This window comes from Phoxinus phoxinus (genome assembly GCF_949152265.1).
Source record: "Phoxinus phoxinus genome assembly, chromosome: 3".
Taxonomy (NCBI): domain Eukaryota; kingdom Metazoa; phylum Chordata; class Actinopteri; order Cypriniformes; family Leuciscidae; genus Phoxinus; species Phoxinus phoxinus.
In genome coordinates, this window is record NC_136878.1 from 41118125 (window position 1) to 41136334 (window position 18210).

General features: G+C 37.4%; 1 protein-coding gene across 1 annotated transcript; it reads left to right on the top strand.

Annotated features, from left to right (window-relative positions):
• Positions 1-16381, top strand: tmem248 (transmembrane protein 248). Its single transcript, XM_079608665.1, has 7 exons — positions 1-309; positions 5158-5316; positions 5821-6106; positions 9461-9611; positions 10750-10933; positions 14530-14673; positions 14825-16381. Exons 1-7 carry the CDS (start codon positions 307-309, stop codon positions 14843-14845), a joined length of 948 nt encoding a protein of 315 aa, XP_079464791.1. The 5' UTR covers positions 1-306; the 3' UTR covers positions 14846-16381.
• Positions 16382-18210: the final 1829 nt, after the last annotated feature.

An 18210-nucleotide genomic window follows, 5' to 3' on the forward strand; every position in this document is an offset into this window, starting at 1 on the left:
GTTAAGTTCCGCCGTGCGTGATCGGTGCGTGCGTAGAGAAGTGAAAGTAACCTGATTGGCTGTGGTGCTGCTGGTCTCTAAACACAGAAGACATTCCAGTCAGTTTCCGTTAAAAACAGCAGCTCGTTGTAGTCGCAAAGGCCATATAAAACCCTGTTTTGAGAATATAGTGCACCTGCAAATAATGGGAAGGAGTGTTGTGTACTCCAATACCGCTGTCAGCTGTGCGTTTGTCGCACAGGCCCGTTAGGCTCGAGTTTGTTAGCGTTAGCCGCCTCAGCTGTCTTGCGCACTCGCTGAGGCAAAATGGTGAGTTTGATATTTCCAGCTTGTTTTAAGTCAATTGCTTAACATGTTGTATTTGTGTGGTTGGGAATGGTTGCATAACTAGCTAGCCGCGTAGCTGCTGCATTTGCATATCACTAGGTTGAGCTGTTTTGGTGAGAATAGCTAAGATACGTGTCGTTCAGATCGAAGCTCGTAACGTTAGCTAACACAAGCAGCTATAGGACGTGTATTAACCTAGTGAATTGACTGTCTATTCTGCATTTACGTGTGTCAGAGACCCCATAAATACTGTCTCGATTGGTAGATCACTGGGATTTGACACTAGATTTTGACAGCTCAATATGTGCTGCAGACTACGACTAAAGAGGTCGAGAGATTCAGGCCATCAGCAGCAGCAGTCTAACAAGAGCAAATATGACTCAAGCCAAGGGAACATAACAGTGTGTTTCTGTCAGGTAGATCCCTATGTGCTGTCTGGAAAGGCAGAGTGGGAATCAACTATTCTTATTTCGATTTATTCCCAACGATTTTGGTTGATTAGCGGTTCATCTAACGTTACTAACTTACGTGTATGTTAGAAATGTTTGGGAAAAAAAGATTGTAAGTTAATATTTGTAAATACTAAATAGTACATTTGAAAGAAAAAAAATCCCTCATCAGTCTGTTGTCAATTCTTCATTTCTGGTCAGAGATCAGTAGCTGCTAATGCAATTTATGAAATTCTTGTAAAAGTTTTAACGACTTTTCACAGAGTTTTAGAGATGGAGATGGCAGATATGCTATTCAGAAGTTGACCATAGGCTATATATAGCAATTCAAAATAATAAACATAGGCTAATGTGTGATCAATGTTTCATTTGTTCTGAATGACACCACAACATATTTTTTGTATTCAATATGAGCCAGACATGATGACAGTATTAATTTGCAGTTAATCGAGTCAGCTATTATAGTAACTGCTCCAGTGTTTTTGATTCGACTCATTACTTTCAAATTCGCAGTGTTTATGAAAATAATCGACATAGTACATAAGTACACACTTTTCGTTTTTTTTTTTTTTTGACAAGAAAAAGTTGACAATGGTGCTTTTTTTAGTATAAATAAATAAGTTAGTTGGCAGCGTTAGTTCGAAATGGCAGTCGAGGGCGTCTTGTTGCTATAGCAACATGTATACACACAACATAGCGTCGCAAGTAGGGGTGGGCGATACTGCAAAATTCGGTATCTATCCAATACCAAGTAAATACAGGGCCAGTGTCGCCGATACCAAAACTTTTTAATTTTAAAAGCATGCACTTGAACTTGCATGCACTTTCCTGTGCTAGAGCAGTGTGTCATGATTTATGAGGTCATTAATACGCTAAATCTGAGAAAGTTTTCATGACCACTAAGTTAAATATTTTGTGATTTGTGCTCTCAACTCGCCTGTATTTAGTCAGTGACCTTTACCAAGCTACCCTAATTATAGTAAATGCATTATTGTACACTAGCATACTGTTCAAAAGTTTGGGGTCTGTACGATTTTTAATTCTCTTCTGCATTTATTTGATAAAAAATATAGTAAAAACTGTAATATTATTACAATTTAACATAGGCTGTCTGTTTTCTATGTTATAGTAAACTGTAATTTATTCCTTGTGATCAAAGCTGAATTTTCAGCATCATTACTCCACTCTTCATGATTCTTCATGATGAGAATTCATTTTAATATGCTGATTTCATGCTCAAGAAACATTTCTTATTATTATCAATGTTGAAAACAGATTTTTGTGGAAACCATGATACATTTTATGCAGAATTATTTGATGAACGAAGTGTTCAACTTATTTATTTAGTGTTAACAAATTATTTGTTAGATTTTTTTTTTTACAGTGTAAAATCCTTGACTGTCACTTGATCAATTTAATGCATCGATCCTTAACATATTAAAATAAATCTTACTGACGTGAACATTTGCAACCGTTATGTCGCTTATTTTTCCACTTAGAAACGTATTTTACGCACTGAATTGTGTGCTTAATTAATAAAAATTACTGGTAAAAAATATCAATACTTCAGGATCGATCCGCCCACCCCTAGTCGTCTCAGCTCCAACACCCGTAGGATGCAAGGAAAGGAGAACAGAGGAATCGAAGGAAAGCTTATATGTGTACTGGAATATTCTTGATCACTCGAGCGTCACTTCCCAGCGTCATCAGCTGCGCTCAAGGGATCTGCCCGTATGTTGTTAAGGTTTGGTTAATTTAAGAAATTATTAATAAATAATTATAACACAAGATGCCCTGTTGAAATATTTAAGATGTATGGTTTATTTAAACAGCAAAGGAAAAGCTTAAATTAAATTAATTATGACAGATGTGAAAGGGGAGGAGAATGTATACGTGCGTCAGGTTTCTCAAGAAATACTTCCGCATAGAATACACCTTTGTATCCTCGCTCATAGCTTCCTCACTCCTCGTTCATCGCCTCCTCGTGGAGCGATAGAGAGCCTAAGTCCCTCCCCTTCCGGTTGACCACCATGGGACCTTATTTCGGAAAAATATTGTAATGGTAGTCAATGGCGACTGACAACAAATATTTTGATCTCATTTGAATTGTGCCCTGAATTACACATATGATGTTTGTCAATTTAAAATATACATTTTAAAGTCAAGAAAGTCGCAGTTTGATGTAAAACTGTTGAGGTATAAGACTGTGAAAATACGTAATTACAAAGACTACAAACCGAAAAGGCGCACATGTGACGTCATACCTTTTCACTCAATGAATGAAGCTAACGTCTGTAATTTTTTTCTATAGTCTTACGTTATAATCGTGACGTTACGCCGTGTGTGTGTTTTGTACCAGACTGCACACATACGAGCAACGGTGACGGCGAGACGAGAGATGTAGTTCATTGGGCGAATTTCACATAAAACTAAATGTTACTCTTCTGTTTTATGACAAACTGCGACTTTCTTGACTTTCATAATTATATTTTAAATTGACAAACATCATATGTGTAATTCATGGCACAGTTCGGATGGAATAAAAAGATAAGTTGTCTCTCGCCATTGACTACCATACATATTTTTTCCGAAATAAGGTCCCATGAGCCGGAAGCGGAGGGGCGGGACTTAGGCTCTCTATTAGAGAGTTCAGATGTTCTTCAAGATGGCTTTCTTTGGTCTGTGTCCGGGTCCCAGGCTAAGCACCATGCGTGTTACGTCTGTCAGGGTCTGTTGCCATTGGTCGCCACTTGTTTTCTCTGATTGAACATGTTCAGGTGGCTTTCGTTGGGTCGTGGAATGTCTGATAAGTAGCATACTTTAATTGACCTTTCCCAAGGAGCTTGATTGACAGGTGATCTGACCAATCATACTTCGCCAGCCGCCATTTTGTCTGACAAAGCAGTCAGGAGAGTTAGTATATTAACATGGGTGTACTGACGTCTTTCCGCGGTTAAAACTACATTCCTTCTTATGTTTATTTGATGCTAAATGAACTAGAAGGAAGAGCTTGTCGACATAGCGACAGTAACTAAAGGGGGTGGGTCTTTGCGAACGGTCAATTGTCCGTCTTGATGAGTGTGAATTGGCCTTTTAGTGTATAAACTGCACAGTGCTCCTCAAATGGAGGGCCACTGTCCTGCAGAGTTTATCTCAAACCGTGATTTGACTCACTCACCTACAATTTTGTAGGAACTCTGCTAGTTCGGGTGTGTTTGATTAGGGTTGGAACTAATGCACCGAAATTAAAATAAAATAAAAACTGCAGGACTGGATTTGAGGAACCCTGTTCTCTATATGCATTGAAAACTCGGATGATCTTTTAGATTAGCTAACATGTTCCTTGGTTTTTTTTACTATGCAGTGTGATAGATAAATTGGAAGGAATATCAGTTGTGATTTTCTTATTTACCGTTATTGATTACTGCCTGCTTTTGACACATTGTCACAAAAGGGGGTTAAAATTTTTTATTTATTTTTTCCAAAGATTAGCCTATAATCACACATTCACACGTAACTCACTGAATTAAATATTGATGAGATTGTGATTAAGAATGCATGTTCAACACAACCATTTAACTGAGCTGAACATCACCAAAAGAATTTCAGTCTGATATTTAAATAAAAAATTATAGGATGTTGGTGTGTTTATTTTCATATTCAAAATACAAGGGTGGAAACATTATGCTTCACCTCAAGATAACTTGAGGCAGTGTTACATGTCACATATTATACACAAACCAGCATTAGCTTCTAAAGCATGTAAAACCAGGTTTCTCGATAATGGCTTAATGTCTCCATTTACAGGATTTAATGTGATTGGTTGTAAACCAGGATTTGTGAACGCTTTTAGCCACACAGAAGTGCTAAGAAGAGTATTCACTGAGCGTATTGTCTCTTTATTATTTTTGTCAGCTCATTCTGCCGTTGTTTGTTTGAGTTTGTTAGTATGTGGGGTGTGGAGTTTCTGCTTACTTTCTAAAACCTCTTGTTTGTTTTCCACACAATTTAATGTACAGACTACAGAGCTTTACTCCTCTAATAATTCTTAAGCTGCAATAATATTTGATTTTGTAACCATTAGCCCTCTTTGATATTAATGTGCAAAACAAGCAAGACTTTGAACCAAGATCTGCCATTGACTGGTGTTTAGGAATGTACATGTCAAAATGACTGTAAAGCAAGTTGTGAAACTTTTGTCAAGAACAATTAAATGAGCTAGAGCCAAAAAATGTTGCCTTACAGTTAGGATTGAGATCACAAACCAGTTTTTACAAAAATTAATTAGAATTCACTGACATGTTATACTAGATTCATTCAATGCCAGTGTTGATGTAGGTCAGAGTTTCCCTAAGCTTGTGGGACTTTTTTCTTGTTGCAGGTGTTGTTGTTGAATCCACTGGAGAATCTGAAGATCTACATAACTAACCGTCCACCGCTGGTCATTTTTATGGTCAGCGTCAGCGCTGTGGCTATTGCTTTCCTCACTATTGGATACTTCTTTAAGATCAAGGAGATCAAATCACCTGAAATGACCGAGGTAGAAAATAACTTGGTTTACCTCAAATGTGTGAGCCATGACCCATTGATAATACTTGGGAACAAAATAGTTAATGATTAGTAGACCAGTGTTATTTTATTATTTATATACTATTTATATAATATAATATATGTTTTTTATATTTTCTGTTTTCATTTTAGTTGTTTGTTTTAGTAATGCAATTTAGCTGTGATTTATTTAATTTTTTTATTTTTAAAAATTTATTTATATAAAGCTTTAATTTATTTTAAATTCAGTTTTAATTTTAGATTTTTTTTACTTCAACTTTCATGCCAAATCATCTAATACTTTTTTATAATTTTTTTTATTTTTATGCCAGCATTATTTCAATTACTTAAAATAATTTTGAATAGTTTTAGTTAATAAAACAACACTGTAATAGACATACAGGTATGAAACTGCATAAATATTGTTTAGGAAATGCTGGCGATAATCTTTACTTTGAATTTACATTTTTGTGACTATTTTTTTTTTTCTCCCCAGGATTGGAACACCTTCCTTCTCCGATTCAACGAGCTTGACTTTTGCATCTCAGAAAACGAGACCCTCAAGCACAGCTTGAATGAGTCTATTACACCAGAGAGCACGGTGACCAGTAGCCAGGCGCGATCCAGCACGCAGTCGCCAGCCCTGCTGGAGGACCCCGGTCTGATCAACATCTCAGTGGCCATCACATTGACCCTGGACCCACTGAGGCCATTCGGCGGCTACTCGCGCAATATTACTCACCTTTATGCCAGTGCGCTTGGGCAGCAAGTTGGCCTTGCTGGTATGTCTCAGTTTTTTTGGGGGTGGGGGTGGGATTTAACCTGGACCTGTGCCATCTGATAACATACCTCCATGTGATTGGATGATTTTATCAGCTGTTTTTTACGTTTTTTCACAACTTGCATATTCCTACTCTGCACTCAGTTTTCACTTCCTTAATAGGATAGGAAAGTACTGTACCTACTGTATGTTTGAGTCAGCACATCAAATTTCTAGGCATGCAAATATAGCTTTTATCTCCTTTAGTGGGGAAAGAAAGACCATTGAAAGAAGCTTATTTTAATAACATGCTCGAATTAGGGCTGTGCGATATGACGATATATATTGGATGGACGATATAAAAAGTCTATCGATTCATATTATGCTCTATCGTTCATATCGTGGTGTCGCAAAAAACATTGTTTACGGCAAAACATTTTCATCATTTAGAGGACTGCAATCTTACACACCGCCGTGAGAATGCAGGCAGAAACGTGAATAACATGGCGAGTGAAGGGTGATAGAACCGGGTGTTACCAAGCAGGACCAGCCAGGACAAACCGAGGAGCTCATTCCTAAATGAGGGGCTACCTCTGTAGCATGAACATGATTTGGTTAAATTTCTATATGTTTGGTTGACTATTATATTTTGATAATGAACATGCTGCTATGTCAAGTTAGCAATGCAAGAACGTGTGCGCGTGCCGTGAAGCGTCGGCGCGATCACAGGAACAGGAACCCGTTACTCCGTAATTTATGGTCATACGGATAGAAGCAAGAAATGATTCAAAACTGTAAAGCCGTAAAATACAGAAAACAAGCTCGATTCCCTTTTCTACCATCTCGGTTTCCTTTTTGTGAACTTTGGACCCTGTCGCATGATCCGAAGCTCAGCAAAATGCTTCCTTTCGTTTTGTTAATCTGTAATTATTTAAGGCAAATAGCCTATATTTTGCATATAGGCCTATATATTAGTTTTATATATTTAGCTTTATTCTGTTTTCTCCGTACACAGAAGCACTTTAAGTGCGTGATGTGACGTTGCAGCCCGATCTCATCCCAAGGCGTCATATAATGACGCTTTTGACAAATCGCCTACATCCAACGCACATGGCACCCTTTAGCGTCAATATGAGACGCAGATAGATATGGGCCAGAAGGCGCCTCCTAGCGGTCTAACCCTAACCCTACCCCAGACCTAAACCCAACCATAACCGAACAAAGCTCTGTGCGTGTCATATTGACGCTAAAGGGTGCCATGTGCGTTGGATGTAGACGATTTGTCAAAAGCGTCAGTATATGACGCCCAAGGATGAGAATGCGTTGGACGTTGTGTGGATCCATGTTCTACACTATCCTGCAATTTTCGCTGGTTTCAAAAAACAAAAAGTTGCATATTACCTGCTATTCATTTTCACTGAAATGTAGGCCTAATTTTTTGACAGTTGGTGACATACAGTATGGAAAACTAACGCCAGCGCATTGCCATTGCGACTTATCTGATAACTGACAGCTGAGCATGGGCATTTCACTCAAGTTGGATAGGCTATGCGTCAATATCACATTTGCTCAGTCTGTACTATTTGAATTCGTGATTGGTTGACTGGCAAATTAAAATAGTTAACAGAACGATCAAATAACGTTGTTAACCGGTTAATGGCCATTTCAAATAAGCGTGTCTGTTCAGAACGATTAAATTTGATTTGGTTTCCGTTTCTGGTTATGCTCCTGTCAAAATTTCGTTTGTTTGTTTTCGTTCATTGAACAGGTTCCGAGCACTTATTGGTGCTACATTTTAAACATCTTCCATTGAATCTTTACATTTGGTATTTTATATAGCAATATTTTATGTTGGGCCTGTAATCATTTGTTTTTGAAAAGTGTTTTATATTTTGTTCATATTTATATTTCTACATTCTTAATCAAACATTTGCCCTTTTTTTTTGAGGATATATGATATATATATATATATATATATATATATATTAAAAACATTTTTGAGGATATACTTAATATATACTCAATATATATATCAACTATTCTTTTATTTGATACTAAAAGTATTTTCCATGTGGTAATTATATATATAAATTATTAATTGTTTGAATTTACAGAAAAGGTGCACTATATCGTGATATATCGTTATCGGGATATGAGATGACTTATATCGTGATATGAGATTTTGGTCATATCGCCCAGCCCTAGCTCGAATCATAGAGGAAATTTTACAATAATATATTTTGCTTCTTTAGTTAAAATAATGCTTTAAAAAACTGGTCTGTATGTTTCTGTGCGTGCGTTTCTTTTCTTGAAGAAAAAATGGCAGGGTATGCAAAGTATGCATTTACCAATGAGAAAATTATAAGAGGGACCAATCTCTTCCTTATGCGTTTTGACCCAGAGAACATGTTGATGTGTTGATGCTAGCATCTAGTTACATTTATTATACTTAACTTTTAGATTCATGTGTTTAAAAACAGCCATGGCACCTTCTTTGTGGCTTATCTTGTGGTTGTTATGGATATATATTTATTATAAACATATTTTCCCTGCTCCCTCTATAAGAGAAACGCATAAGAGAACCAATGCAAACTTCTTCTGTTGTACACTGGGTTGTGGGCAGTATTAGCTGAAAAACCATTCACTGATGATAAACGCTGAAACTCAAAATGATACACCATCTGGGCATCTTTGGTGTACTATTTTACATATACTGCCATTCAAAAGTTTGGGGTCTGTAAGTAAGATTTTTTTAAAAAATTGTTTTGAAAGAAGGTTCTTATGGTCACCAAAGAGCCAAAATACAGTAAAACAATTATAATATCCTTATTTGGTGCTCAACAAACTTTTTTTTTTAAGTTTGTCAATGTTAAAATCAGTTGTGCTGCTTAGTATTCTTGTGGAAACTGTGATGCGTTGTTTCTTTTGTTTTTTTTTAGGATTCTTTGAGGAACAGAATCTTTTTCTTTAAAATAGAAATCTTTTGTAACATTATGAATGTTTTTACTTTAATAGAAGTATTAGATTCTTTCAAAACAATCTTGCTGACCTCAAAAGTTTCGAGGTCATTGAGCTACTGATAGTGAAGTTTACATTGAGTACGTTTAGACATTTTGAACAGAATCCACTCAATCCAGCCTCCGTTACGGTCTATTTTATTCAAATAGATCAGGGTGGAGAGCCATTGCTGTGTGTTTATTTTTTCCCCTGGTGTTGTGACTGAACATGAAAACAATGGTCCATTGTGCACAAAGGGATAACCGTGTTAGAGAGGCCGGAACTGAATACCTTCTAGATATCACTTGCAGGCACATCTAAGCTACCTTTGTTTTACAGAACATGCTGACTCTGTGTGGGTGTGTTTATGTCATTAAAGGCAGAGAGGCCCATGAAGAGATGAACATCACTTTCACTCTGCCGGCAGCCTGGAACTCAGATGAGTGTGTTCTGCATGGTCGCTGTGAGCAGATGGTCTTCAGCACCTGTATGACCATCACAGCAGTCAGTAATGTCTTCCCAGTCACAGTGTAAGTGTCTATAGAAAGTGTATCACACTACAGGTCAGTCATGTAGGGGAAATGTGGGGCAAGTTGTGCAACTTTTTACTTGCACATTTTACTGAATATCAGGATGTCTGTTATCAACTGAAAATAGAGAAGTTAGAAAAATTCACAAAATGTGAATGAAATGAAACCGTTTACAACCTTTTCTAATTCTATATATTTTATTGTATAATTTTTTTTAACGTTTTTAGTACATCGTTGTTTAAATGTACCCTCAGACGCATAAGGGAAAGCATTTTAGTAAATCCTGTGAATGCACTTAAAAATGCAGAATCAAATCTTTAATCGAATCCCATCGAATTTCATTGTGAATCCTCTCGAATCGTATCGTTCTGAATTTGCAAAAATCGTATCGAAAACCTATGAATTGTTAACCGAAAGTCTGTCTCCCCAAAGATACAGATAGATAGATAGATAGATAGATAGATAGATAGATAGATAGACTTACAGATGGATGAATGGATGGATAGATAGTATGATTATATACTGTAAGATACTATTATAGTGTTTTATATTTTAAACAACTGGATTTTTTTGTTTGTTTTTTTAATTGTAGTAAAAATGTTGCCATTTTTGTTTTAGTTCTCTTAGTACATTGTTAAACTAAAGGAAAATGAAAAATGTTCTTTAGCAACTAGCTGAAATGAAATGCGTTTTGTTTCAGTTAACTTTTATTTAAAGTAATACAAACATTTTATTTTTTATTTTTTTTTGTGAATATAATGAACCCATTATGGGCTCTCTTTCTAAATTCAAACGTATATGCACGGTTTGTTAGATAATGGGCTGGTACAACTTACCCACTGACACACTTACCCCACTCTCCCCTACTGTGTGTTTTGTATTTTCAAGATGTGCTCTCAAATATTGCTGTAGGCTGTCAACTGTGGATTTTCTCTGTAAATGTTTGTCTGTTGAGTAACTAACTAAGAAATAAGTGTTGACCCAGACTGCCAAAGCAAAACATAAAGAACACACACAGAAGGGGCAGCATAGGTCAAATTGGTGTTACATAACTGAAGCTTGTTTTTTAAGAAAACTGACTTGAGATGGCTTCATCTAGGATGAGTAATTCATGCCTTGTTTTGCAAATCTTCTGCAGGCAGCCGCCTCACTGTGTCCCAGAGACCTACAGCAATGCCACATCCTTGTACAAGATTTTCACCACAGCACGAGACTCGGACACAAAATACACACAGGAGTACAACCCATTCTGGTGTTACAAAGGTGCCATTGGGAAGGTGTATCACACACTGAATCCCAAGCTCACTGTCATCGTTCCAGATGTGAGTGTTTGATAGGAACATTGTGTGAATAAGTGCTTTGTGAATGTACAGTACTAGTATATATTAGGGATGTGCAAGACTAGTCGACTAAATCAGGGGTTCCCAACCTTTTTTGTGCCAGGGACCAGCATATTCATAAAAAAAATTCCAGGGACCAGTTGTCCATTTTAATACCTCAATTTTAAGATGCATCATTTTGAAACATAGCACTGTGTAAAGCAGTAACAGACTATCATTTATCTGCATGTAATGAACTAGATGGCAACTAAGGCTAATTGTATGAATATAGCTATCTTTTTAAACTTTAAGACCAGTTCACAAAATGTTTCCCTATTCTCCCATACAATTAGGCCTATTTCAAAAGCAACTCCCACAGCACTCACTCACTAACACCGTGTCCTAACCAGACGCGATGCGATAAGATCCAGCTACAAATAATTTGTCTGTCCACACTAGAGGCGACGCGACTGCGAGATGGGTACAAATCCATCAAAACCCAGAGCCAATCAGAACAGCGCGTGGGTGGGCTCTCGCGGCGAGTGCACAGCACCAGAGTAATCTTGACGGCAATTGCAAGAAAATGGATAACATTAACAAATTCTAAAATATTACACCAAACAGTATTCAAATACATAGGCTACTGAGTTACTAAAACAATCTTTGTCAAATAACTTGTTTCTTCACAGTTTGAACGTTCTTGTTTCCATTTGTTTAATTTCAAGATCTGAGGTAAATTATCCATTATGCTTTTACAGCTACAAATGATATTCAAAGTCACATTACATGCTTTTAACATTAAATAAAGCACATAAACAGTGCCTGAGATTATCATTCCCACACTTTGTGTTTGTTCCAGCGCGACGGCGCGGGTGGTTAGGACAAAAACTCTGATTAACATGGAAAAGACGCATTTTATCACGTGTTGCGTCGCGTGTAGTTAGGACACGGTGTAAGGTGGTAATAATGGCAAATTGTATGAAAATACCAGCCCATTTCCCTGTCAAATCTCTCCAGAACCACTAAAGACAATCACTTCAACAGCAGCTCAGTGTTTTCACTCGCCGACAGGAGACAACAAAGGCTAAATGTATGAAAAGAAGAGCCAGTTTCAACAGTCAGACAGTTTCAGAATACAATAGCAACACACAGTGATTTCATCCTTTCTAAAAGTATAAAATTAGAGATCAAGCTTTAACCTAAGCTTGTAAGCTGGTAAAAATACCAGACCAGACCAACGAGAACAAAACTATTTTAATGTGAGCATGACCTGCTTAACGTTATTGATATTACTGTATTTTTAGCCGTGCACAAGACAAGCTGCTCTTCCTGGGCTTCCATAAAAAAACATATGCATCCAAAACAATGCACACAAATTCCAGGATATGATAAAACGAAATTTAAAAAGGATTGTTTTGACGGCTTCATTGCAGAGTATTTCACCACAAACAACACAATGGATTTGGTGCCACAGAATCACCTGTAGACGTAAATCCATATCTAATATATGAGGCATCGTATTACGATTGAAGCTTGACCTGCTTTTCCTTTCCCCGCTATTTTCGAGTTGGTCATCGCCCTTTCTTTTACACGAACAGTCTGCAATGAAATGGGCCATGGAAGTTTGCTGGACCCGATCATCTCTCCACATAGTTCTCTGCCACTTCACGTGCACCGCGCTTTAAAATCCGGTCAGATACCATATGTCCAGAACCAATGAGACGCTAAGCAATCGCAAGTCGCTCAAAGAAACACATTTTGATCTATTTATTGTTTATGTTTTGGACATGTCATAGCACTTAAAATAATTAAAAAATGACAATTGCTATATTCAAAAAAAAATAAAAAATTGGTAATATTTCAAGGCCCGGTACAAACGGGTTCACGGACCGGCACTGGCCCGGGGACCGGGGGTTGGGAATTGCTGGACTTAATGGTACAGCTGCTACTAGTCAACACAGAAAACAATAGTCGATCACACGGGGGGGAAAATACACAAGATTTTAGCGTTCAAATTACTGTCGTTTGAATGTTACCGTGAAGAGCAGGGCACGTGCTGTGGAAACGGAGTGAGGCCGGTGGCGTGAGTGTTAATGTCCCAGGACCTCCGAGAAATAAGAGGAGTGACGACTGTGGAAGACGAGGGAAGACCAGGCCTGGCACATTTAAGTTGTGTTTTGTCCATGTATGGGCAGCAGTCGTAAACGCCCGCCGTTTACTTTAGTTTTATTTATTTTCAAACTTCCGCTAAACGTTTGCCGGTTCTCCCTTCTTCCCTGTTCCTTGAACCTTGTTATATTTGTTTAAAAGCATTTTAAATAGTTCATTAAAGTAAACCTCTTGGAAAAATAATACCTTAAGAGCTAGGGCTTAATCTTTTTACTTTACCTCAGATAGGTTTTCTTCATGTCACGAAGAGCACAGAAATTATGCTCAAAAGACAAAGGTGCGGAAGTATTTTGAATTCAAAGTAAAACTGCAAAGTTTTATGTATGCTGTGCCATTTCAAACTGGCATAATTTCACTAGAGCCACGCATCACCATATTCATGCACGTAGGTGTGATAGCCAAAGCAAGCAAATGCCCATCGCGTATTCACTTCAACTCCGGAAAAATAACTGCGCATCAGAATGAGCTTTATTCGCCAAGTGTGCGACTTTTATTAAGGGATTTGACTGTTTGATTCATTGAAGTGCTCAAATGCATATACACACAAGTCTTTTAAAGGGTTTCTGACTTTTAGACTAGTCCGTTACAAAAATTCAGTTTAAACGACTGTCAAATTAGTCGATGCGCACATCCCTAATGAAAAGTTAGTCATAAAATGAGAAACAAAGAAACACATTACACAGTTAACAAAACAAGTGGCAGGTCTGTTGCATTCACACTTCAACACTTGTCTAGCACAGATCTATTTTGGCATATGAGATTTGTTTTTGTCCTGTTTGTGACTATGGTTATTACAGTGTCAAACATCAGAATTTCAGATTCAGTCCCGCATTTGAATACAGTTGTCACAATTTGTAGCGTGTATATTTGTATACAGAAACCTCCTTTTATAATTCATGAGGCTGATATCACTTTAGTTTAGCAGCAGCACAAGTGAAAACTCTTTTGTTATAATCAAAAAATGTCTATCCTGCACAGTGAATCTATTATTTACTAGGGCTGTGTATCGCCAAGACTCTGGAGATATGATACGCATTACGATACATGAGTTTTGATATGATATATTGCAATATTTCTCTTTTTTTATTTTAGAAAGAGGATCTAATTTTAGAAAAACTGTCACAAATAACACACCATGTATAAAACCTAAGTAAACATAACATTTTATTTGATTTAATCAGAAAAGTGGCATTTGCATTTATCATGTATATGTAACACAACATTATCAGTGATATTTTACAGCATCACGCTAATCAGACTGATGCCAATCTTTTAAAAAAATAATCTGTAAGATTTTGTAATTCAAAGTGATGACCACAGATATGTTCTTTTTATCACTTTGAATTACTATACAGAATATGAACTAAACTGTTACAGTTTATATAAAAGCATGTATTTACAGATGCAAATTGCGTTCTCTTTCCCGATAGGACGATCGCTCTCTCATTAACCTGCACCTCATGCACACCAGCTACTTCCTGTTTGTGATGGTCATCACAATGTTCTGCTATGCAGTCATCAAGGGCAGGCCTGGCAAAGTTCGACAGAACAACCCAGATTTCTGTCCAGAAAAGGTACGACCTGGTGGATAAGATGATCTGTGTGATGAGTCTGCTTGTTAAATTTGTAACTGTAGTTGCTGTTCTTGTTACATGAATGTCGTCATTCAGCTCACAACAAACGTGCTCTAGCTGAATACACTAAAAGCGCCCGTTTTTCTCACAGGTGTCCTTGTCGGCGGGATAAACAAGGTTGAAGGTGAACATCTGAACCTAAGCATATCGGAAAGGGAAGTGAGAAAACTACATGTTGCCTACTGAACCCAGGAGAAGGGTGCAAAAAAAAAAAAAGCTCTGTGAATGCATTTTTCTGCAATGTTGGGTCACTCCAACCAAAGACTTTTAAGTGCCTGTATCTACTGTGTAAATAATTCTAGGACTCTTAAATTCAGTACAGAAGCAGTCTGCCTGAGCTTCCCCTGCACCCTGTGCCATCCTGTAAATGTTCAGTATATCCAGTACCAACAGAGGAAAGTGTTTGACTAGAGATGAGGAATATCGCCTCCATTAAATTTGATCCATTCTCATGCTTGCTCTTTGTGTTCTTGATCAGATCACAAATGTGTCTCCTACTTCCTGTGACATTTGATTTCTCTGGAGGTGACCTTTGCCTTGTCATTCCTCTTGTGTCTTTGTCTTAACCGACCCTTTCATATGTGTCCATTGGCGATTCTGCAGTGGTATTTCTTCCGATTCCTCTTTGAGGACGCGCAGACGCGCGGGTCTCTGCCGTGCACCATGATCAGGCTGCTGGTCATGATCTTTGAGACGAGTTCCTCTAGTGATGACAGCTGGCATTTGTACGACATGCTTCTTTTATCATCCGAACCCCACGCTGGTTTTACTGCGAGCGCGTCTAAAAGAGATGCCTGAGTGGATGTGGACGCAGTGCTCGATTAAATTCCTCTTAAATGCAAATAGATGGGTGTAAAACATGACAAAAGATCACCTTACGCAGAATGTTAGTGTTAGTGAGTGGAAATAAAAAGCCTCTTCATGGAGCGATGGATTTGTGTGTTTAAATCTGAATTAACGCTACGATTCACGTCTCATTTAGGTCCACATCTGTTTCTGGACATTTCAAATGAATGTATTTGTAAACAGCAGTGATGCAGCAGCAATCTCTTGTACATTTAACATTGAAGTTTAAAAAATTTAAATCATTATTGTAGATATCTTATTTTTTTGTAATCATTGTACTCGTATTCATTTCTCAATCCATTGTTTCCTGCCATTTTATTGTTTCGTGTAATACATTGTTTTGTTTTAATCTTTGCCTTCCAAACCAAACGTTTCATTATTCTTACGTTTTTTTAGGTTTTCATTTCCACCCAATGACACTCATATCATGCATGCGTGTTCATATCCAGTGGATGTGCATGAGACTTGTTACGAATGCTTTCCCCCTCCATTCTGTGCAGTTCATGCTCCTGTTTGGTTTAGCATTGCATCTTTGTATGATTCACTGGTCTTTATCGACGAACCCATTTTCCCATCATGCCTTGCTTAGTTACAGGCTTATTAAGCTGCATCAGTCACGGTTCATCAGCACTCGCCTTCTCTCTCCCAATATTACAGCCCATAATAAACAGGCATCCAAACACTAATGTGCCTTTGCACTGTGTCAGTCATGTTCATCACGGTCTTGTTTAATACAGTTTTCCTCCTTCAGTTTAACCTGCTGTATACATTTTGAGTTGAAATAAATAAATCTGCTCACTGACTTCCTCCCCATTTCATGTCCAAGTCAAAACTGCAGTAACGGCTGTGAAAGAGTGGGATTCAGTTGCTGGTTTTGTTTTGTTTTTTACTCCCCTTTTTAATTCATCCTACCATAACTAGTTTGATTAAGTTATATAAAAATGCTAAATGATTGCATTGAGCAACCAATGGAAGCTTTTTTCCATCATGTAATTAAAACGAATGTCATTGCGACTTTTTGTCTCAACATTGCGACTTTGTCTCATCATTTTCTCTCAATTGGGGGTTTATCTCACAATTATTACTTTTTCCTCACAATTGTTTATCTCACAATGTACTTTTTCTTACAATTCTGACTTTTTTCCCTCACAATTGAGTTTATATCTCACAATTCTGACTTTTTATTACAGTTGTGCGTTTACAGTATATCTTGCAATGGCAAATTATAAACTCGTATGACTAATTTGCATTTCTAGCCATTCTGACTTTTTCTCACATTTGTGAATTTATATCTCGCAATTCTGACCTTTTTTCCTCACAATTGTGGTATATCTCACACTTCTGACTTTTTCTCACAGTTTGCAAGTAAATTGCAAGTTATAAACTCGAAATTAGTTTGCATCTCACAATTTGGACTTTTTCTTAATTGTACTATATTGTGATATTCCAAGTTGTAAAATCATAATTGCGATTCAGTTGCGAGATGCTGACTTTTTTTTCTCACAATTTAGATATTTTTTTTCCACAATTGCAAGTTTGCATCTCTCAATTGTAGAGACTCTTGTCTCTACAACTGCAAGTTTATCTCACAATTTCAAGTTAGAAACTCGTAATTGCGAGTTTATCTCAGAATTCTGACTTTGAATCGGAAATATTTATTCCTTGAAATTTCAAGGTATAAACTCTAATTCCGATTCAATTGCGAGACGCTGACTTTTTTCCTCACAATTGTGAGTTTATATCTCATAATTCTGATTTCTTTTCTTCACAATTGCGGGTTTATATTTTACAATTCTGACTTTTTCTTACAGTTGTGAGTTTATATCTTGCAATTGCAAATTATAAACTCGTAATTACTAGTTTGCATCTCATAATTCTGACATTTTTTTCTCACAATTGCGAGTTTATATCACACAATTTCAAAAGTTGTATGAAAGAATGAATGACTGTCAAAGTAAGGCTGCATATCTCGGCTGTCACGTCATTAAACTCCATCGAAGGCCTTCTCAATTTTCACACCTTCGTTTGATGTCCTTCGTTTGTCTTATTTTGAAGAATGCATCAAGTCTATCCTTCCCTCAACTCGCAATTATGAGTAAAAAAAAGTCTGAATTGTGACAAAGTCGCAATTATCTTTTCTTATTATGTGGTGAAAATGAGCTTCCATATAAACCTGCTTGGAAACCTCTTTGAATCTCTTTTTCTTCAACCTAGGAGACATTTTCTCATGTCTACTTTAATTTTTAGTGTAATTTCAAAATCAGTTCAAACCTTTCTGATGGCTGAATGAGGCTTTTTCTGAACGTGAGAGCGAGTGAGAACTGGAGCTAATGCGTAATTTCTGCGATCATTAAAGTTGTCTTTCAGTGCTGCTGGAGGACAATGGAAAAGGACAACGAATTCCACGGATGCTGCCTGATGCTCAGATCATATTGATCTTTCCCCTCGTCCTTCCTTGGCTTTGGGCTCGGCTCGTAGCATTTGAGTGAATTGTATTTGTAAGTGGTAGAAGGTCCTTGTCTGAACTTGCGTCGCACACTTTGCCAGTTCCCTCGTGTTGGCGAGAGGCGTCGCGAGCTCCTCGACTCGTCATGATGCATGATTGTAAATGTTCTACCTGCTGACCTGTTT

Coding starts and splice junctions, on each gene's coding strand:
- tmem248 (XM_079608665.1), top strand. Junction 9,612..10,749: donor AATGTCTTCCCAGTCACAGT/GTAAGTGTCTAT, acceptor AATCTTCTGCAG/GCAGCCGCCTCACTGTGTCC. Junction 10,934..14,529: donor TCACTGTCATCGTTCCAGAT/GTGAGTGTTTGA, acceptor CTTTCCCGATAG/GACGATCGCTCTCTCATTAA.